Here is a 6,341-nt window from a genome sequence, read left to right as displayed (position 1 = left end):
TGTACTGAATGTATAAACCTTGTTTGTCCTGCAGTGAAACACACCCTGAGGTTTTTATTAACTGCATCGGCATCACATGATATTCATCAAGAGGCACAAAATCAATATATATAAAAAGAGTAAAAAGAAAATTGTGTTTTAATAATTTAATAACCCCTTGTCTTATATAGGCTATATTTGTTGAACTACAAACTGGTTTAATTACAATGAACAGTTAAATTCAAACATATCAGCCTGCAAACAAACATTAATTGATCTAATCATTGCTGGACCTAGCAAGCTTCTCCTGGCTCAAAAAATAAAATAAAATAAAATAAACAATGACAATAATAATAACTATGATAATAACAGCAAGAACAAGAGCCAATGAGAAATCAGTACAAATAAACAACTAACATCATTGTTCTTTTCCTGTTTTTTTGTTTGTTTGTTTGTTTGTTTGTTTGTTTTTTGGCACTGCACCCTTGATGGCTTTTGCCTTTTCATGTTCTCTCATTTAACACTCTCCACATACACTCCACTTCACCATCCCCATCAGTGCTCTAGCATGTTCTGACTCTGATGATCACTGGTGAATCCATTAAGGTGAAGCACATTGTCAGGACTAGAGATGGTACCCCTACTACAGACTGACTGTACACATTAGATCTTCGGATTATTTTTTTCTGTTATTAGGGCCCAAGCACCGACCACAGGCGGTTGCAAGGCCCTATTAAAATTGCTCTGTTTATTATTGGGGCCTGAGCACCACACAGTGCAAGGACCCTATTGTAATCCAAGGAATTCTTCTTTGTCTTCTTCCTCCAAATGAATCGCATTTTTGGGGGGGCTTAACATGCTCAAAAACTCATGAAACTCTGTACACACATCACATCTGGCAAAACATGCTTGGGTTCCAATAAATGGCTCAATAGTGCCCCCTACAAAATTTCTAAGAAGCAGCCCCCGAAACTGGTTTGACCCACATGTATGGAAATTAGTAGGCATATGTAACGTCCCAAGACTTAGAAAAAAGTCTCTTAGAGCCATACCCTAAACCCAACAGGAAGTCAGCCAGTTTGAATTTAATGTAAAAATTTTGTGCATTTTTTGCCTTTTATAGGGGTCGTACTTTACCAAACTCCTTCTGCAGAATAGATCAGATCAACCTCAAATTTTGTATGTACCATCTCAAGACATTTGACATTGAAAGATGCTCAAAGCTTTAGTTTTCGTCAAACCGTGTGGCCATGGCAAGGTGTCAATCTTCCATGTTATGCCACCAAACAGGAAGTTGTAACTCCAGCATACATGGTCCAATTCGTCCTAAACTTCAAATGTTTTATGAGGCTCCAGTCCTAAAGCCATCTGCAAACACATTGAATGTCATAGTGATTGCACCACCCACTAGCAACAGGAAGTAAGACTTGTCAGACACATATCTTACGATTTACATGGCATGTCCTCTACAGCGCCACATAGTGGAAACAAGAGGTGGTACAAAATGTAAAATAGGTAGTTCCAGTGCCCACACTCCATGGAGGATATGCTATCTCACTCCTGCATACAGTGTCTGACTTTTACAGGAATGAACTGCCGCCTCAGCTGGCATCCTGCCAGGACTCCCAAGTTGTGCAGAGGTGCAAGGGCCTGTTTATTGCTGTTTGCAGCTTTAATTTATGTATATCTTTTAAAATAATAATTCTAAAGAAAGTAAAAATACACCAGGGTTGGGGGGTCGCGGATGAGGCATCCTAGGCAACCGTCTATGTTGCCTATAGGAAGATCAGCCACCGGATCCAATTCATGTTTAATTTTCTGGGCCAAGTCCAGTCCATGAATGACCATTTATTTAATAGCTCTTGACAATGCTGTGTACAGACATTTTGCAGGGCAGGTGCTCAAGTGGGACAAAAGGGCATCCTTCCTCCCAGTTTTTTTTTCTTNGCTTGCAAGGTTTGTGATGATTGGCCCAAAGGTTGTGGAGTCATGTGCTAAGCCATGCCCCCTTAAAAGTTCATTGGTGAATGTCTTCAAAACACAGTGAGATATCAATAACAGGTGATAAAATCCTGAAAAAAAATAAATAAATAAAAATCTCATCATTCTGCTGATTTCAGGTATATTGTCAAATATTTTGGTGACTGTTGGTTAAAAATGAGATGAAATAGAAAATGCTGTGCAGACAGTACAAATTACAACAAGGTAATGCATATCACTGTGAGCTAACAGTTAAACCGATCTGAACCATTTGAAACGGGATATCTGGTACAAAAAAAAAAAAAAAAAAAAAAAAAAGTGTGTCAATTTTGGTTGCATTTGAATGAAGACTTTTGGAGATGTAGATGTTGATTAATTTAGCATATTCCGAAAAACATAGAGTGACCGACTTCTGTCACCACTCAGTTTATGTGCTATAAAAGAAATTCAGCTCTGTTGGACACACTGGTGATTTATTATGATTTTTGAAGTTTGAATGTGAAATATCTCGCAATTTAGATTTATTGTAATAAGCCACGCCCCCTATAAGCAATCATTTCCAAATTGTATGCATCAACTGAGACATGACCGGAGATAGTGCAAACCGAATTTTGTACAAATTTCTGTCGTTGATTATGACAGCCCTTCAGACTTGAACCCTTAAATAGAAAAGAAAACCAAAAACATGTCTTGGCTCTTGATTCAAAAGTAGGGTTGATGTATTTTTTACCCTTTGTCATGTTTGTCATAAATGTATTGTTTTTAAGTATTAGGGGTGGTTATTGTTCTTCTTTTTTTTTTTGAGGATCCAAAGAGAATAATAAGTAAAATAAACTTGCTGTATGTATTTAATGAAACAGGAGATTCACCCCACCGTCACTTATCCCAAAATAACTTTTTTACAGTCCCTAGCTGCGTCAGAACAGAGGCACCCCCACCTCCCTCCACCGGGACAGAACAGCCAAACCTTCTCACTGGTTTACAAACACGTCTCCATGAAAACGAGATGAACACGTTACTTTTACTGCTTTTTATCTGTCACGTTTCATCATCAGGTGAGATCGCAATTTGACTTTGCCTCACTTTCCACTCGGCTGTGTATTTTGTTCCTGCGTAGCTCCAGGACACACTTTTAGTTTAGATTCACTTTTACTTCTACAGTACTTTGTATGACTGTTGACAATGGATCATACGTCATTCATCACATTTATAATGAGGGTGATGATGATGTGTATAAACCTTGTCTGTCCCGCAGTGAAACACTCCCTGGCGTTTTTCTTAACTGCGTCATCTGGAGTCCCGAATCTGTCAGAGTTTGTGGTTGCTGCAGTGGTTGATGACCTTTTACTTGGTTCCTGCGGCAGCGATAAAAAGACAGTAGAACTAAAACAGGATTGGGTGAAAACAGTATTTGAACACAACCCTCAGCAGCTGGAGTGGTATACTCAGCAGTGTTTGGAGAACCTGCCTCACGTCTTCAAAGCTGACATGGACAACCTGAAGCAGCGCTTCAACCAAAGTGGAGGTAACTGTTTGTATTTCACTCTTATGTTGTGTATCTGTAAAGCATGAGATTATAAAATTAAAAACATAAATGGTCAAACTAGCAAAGTACACTCAGAAGAGTTCAGCAAGGGCGTAATCGCCTATTCAACATTTGTGGGGCACCATTTTCAGTGACACCCCCTGTGATCCAGCCCTCCTTTAGAGGCTCCCAGAAGTTAATAAAAATATGCGCTTCCTGTTTTTGACAGAGTCACGGTGTGTTACTCAGAGTAGATCTAGTTCTCCTGCTAACTGGCACTGTATGTAAAATAAACAACTCAGAGTAGATCTAGTTCTCCTGCTAACTGGCACTGTATGTAAAATAAACACTGAACCATAAGTTAAACTGAACACTATTATTTTTGCTCCCAGGTTTAAGTTAAAGATCTAAGACTTCTTTAGGCTTTTAATAGATAACATTTTCTCAAATGTTGGTTACCAATTTGCTTAAATTCATGTCAGTGAGCACTTCTCCTTTTTCAAGATAATCCATCCACCTGACAGGTGTGGAATATCAAGATGCTGATTAAACAGCATCATTACTACTACCTTGGGTTCGTCACAATAACAGACCACACTAAAATGTGAAGTTTTATCTTGGAAAAAGAGGTTTATAAGGATTTCACATGACTAGTGTCACAACCTGGCTCTTAGGCTGGACTAAAAAAGGGAGACACAGGGGTAAAGTAACGAATAAAGTGATTTATTAACTAGGTAGAAGAAATTAACAACACGGTGCTGTGCATCATCATGCTGCAAGATGAGGTCAGAGCTGCGCATGAATAGCATGACAGTGGGTCTCATCACTGTATCACTGCATTGAAACTGCCATCGCCATTGGCTGTTCTCTAGAATATTACAGTTACCGTTGTAACTTTTAAACTGTGAAATATAAATTTGGTTTGATCACTCACATCAAGAAAAAGTGCACCAAATATCTGCTTTTGAATGTTTCCACTGGAGATATTATCTGTACATTATTGTTAATAACAGTCTGTTTCTGTCTCTGTCTCTCAGGTGTCCACATATTACAGGAAATCTATGGCTGTGAGTGGGACGATGAGACTGGGGAGGTTAATGGCTTTAGTCAGTATGGTTATGATGGAGAGGACTTCATATCAATCGACCTGACGACACTGACATACATCGCTCCAAAGCCACAGGCTGTCATCACCAAACTGTTATGGGATGCTGAGAAAGACAGAATAATATACAATGAGATTTACCTCACTCAGACGTGTCCCGAGTGGTTGAAGGTTTATGTGGCCTTTGGAAAGAGCTCCCTGCTGAGAAAAGGTACAATCACATGACCGATGAGCGGTTAAGGCTAAAAGACCTCGAGCAATTTTGGAGTCACCTGACTTTCCTGTATTTATTTTGATTTTCTTACTGATTCTAGCTGTCAGCATCAAGTGCCATACATTGTTTTACTCAGGAGAACCTCATGTTTCAGTCTACCTCATTTAAAGTGACAATTTTACATTCGCTTTGTCTGATAATGGATGAATTTAACAGAATTTTTTAAAATGCACCAGTAAATATTTGGTGTTTTATTATTATTATTATTTTTTTTTTTTTACTATGAACAAGGAACCTTATAGAGTATTTTTAGTTTTTTTAGTATTTATTTATTTTGAAAGTTGTAGTTAGATATTTTGGACTTCCAAATGAACTTTGGTCTACACCTAACCTTCCCTAAGCAAGTCACAGCCATTTATTATAAGATTATCCTATGTGTATTTGAGTGAAAAACAGGAGTAGTCCTATATTTTGTTTCCTCAGCTGTGCATCAACATTTTGCCACCTTGGTCTTGCTGTGTGCTCAGTCGTGCAATTCTTTTATTTTTGTGTATGTTTTCATGCACGCAAACACACCTACTTTGTCTCAGTTTCCCTCCGTGTTGGTTAACATTTCCGGATAAAAAAACAACCCAATACCGAAACCAAAGTTGATTGGTGGAGTGGATGAAGCCTTGGACCACCATTGCAAAATTTTGAACCAATCGGAACACGGGGTGAGACTAAGCATTCACAACCATAGCTGTTTGGCTCAGAGGACTGAACTACCTTGGTTTCCTTGGTGAATCAATGATACAGAATGTGATAGCTTAATCATATTCTCACTACAGAGCCTCCGAATATCCAAACTAGATGTTTTGAGAAACATTTTAGTGAGCTATAGCTGTAAAATGATAGAGTTTGCTCCTGCCGATGGGCGGTGCTTCTTTTTTAGCTCCGTTATTTCCAACATGGTGGCCGGGTCAAAAACTTTCTCATTTCAGATTCACTGTGCATAAAACTGATGTAACTCACATGTCTTTGATGGCTTCTCTCTCTTTCTGTTTCTCAATTTCTAATCTTTCTTCTTTTCTCTTTATCCCAGTAATCCATTTTCTGTTTCTTGTCTTGATATTTCCCTATATATATTCTTCATCTTCCTCATCCCTCCTGCTTTGTTTTACTGTTTCTGATCATTCTCTACTCCCTCTCCTGCTCCCTCCATTGTCTCTATCCCTTTCTCCTCTACATCTCCTCTCTCTCTGCAGCCCTTCCCTCAGTGTCTCTCCTCCAGAAGTCTCCCTCCTCTCCACTCAGCTGCCACGCTACAGGTTTCTACCCTGACAGAGCCATGATGTTCTGGAGGAAAGATGGAGAGGAGATTCATGAGGATGTGGAGCTCGGAGAGATCCTCCCCAACCACGATGGATCCTTCCAGATGAGTGTTGACCTGAACCTTTCATCAGTCCCACCTGAAGACTGGAGGAGGTACGACTGTGTGTTTCATCTCTCTGGTGTGAAGGACCACATCGTCACCACACTGGACAAAGCAGTGATCA

At 39.3% G+C, this 6,341-nt stretch overlaps 3 protein-coding genes across 11 annotated transcripts in view; 1 reads left to right on the top strand and 2 right to left on the bottom strand.

Moving 5' to 3' along the window:
* LOC126383959 (major histocompatibility complex class I-related gene protein-like) overlaps window positions 1–6,341 on the bottom strand; it is a 159,969-nt gene that overhangs the window by 61,503 nt on the left and 92,125 nt on the right. The gene's annotated exons all lie outside the window — the stretch shown is intronic.
* The window catches only part of LOC126383950 (major histocompatibility complex class I-related gene protein-like), a 108,811-nt gene that overhangs the window by 30,003 nt on the left and 72,467 nt on the right, over window positions 1–6,341 (bottom strand). The window lies entirely within an intron of this gene.
* LOC126383956 (major histocompatibility complex class I-related gene protein-like) overlaps window positions 1–6,341 on the top strand; it is a 137,848-nt gene that overhangs the window by 90,396 nt on the left and 41,111 nt on the right. For 2 of the 5 annotated variants that reach the window (XM_050034735.1, XM_050034734.1), the window contains exon 1: window positions 3,157–3,484. The exons of 1 other annotated variant lie outside the window; for it this stretch is intronic. In XM_050034735.1, coding sequence (XP_049890692.1) covers window positions 3,172–3,484 — 313 coding nt within the window. In that variant the 5' untranslated portion in view covers window positions 3,157–3,171. Of the gene's footprint in view, window positions 1–2,875; window positions 3,015–3,156; window positions 3,485–4,521; window positions 4,801–6,050; window positions 6,271–6,341 lie in introns of those variants that run through there. 2 more of the 5 variants (XM_050034738.1, XM_050034739.1) reach the window with 2 other exon arrangements.

The sequence above is a fragment of the Epinephelus moara genome, chromosome 22 (genome assembly GCF_006386435.1).
Source record: "Epinephelus moara isolate mb chromosome 22, YSFRI_EMoa_1.0, whole genome shotgun sequence".
NCBI lineage: Eukaryota > Metazoa > Chordata > Actinopteri > Perciformes > Serranidae > Epinephelus > Epinephelus moara.
This window is presented reverse-complemented; position numbering and strand designations above follow the sequence as displayed.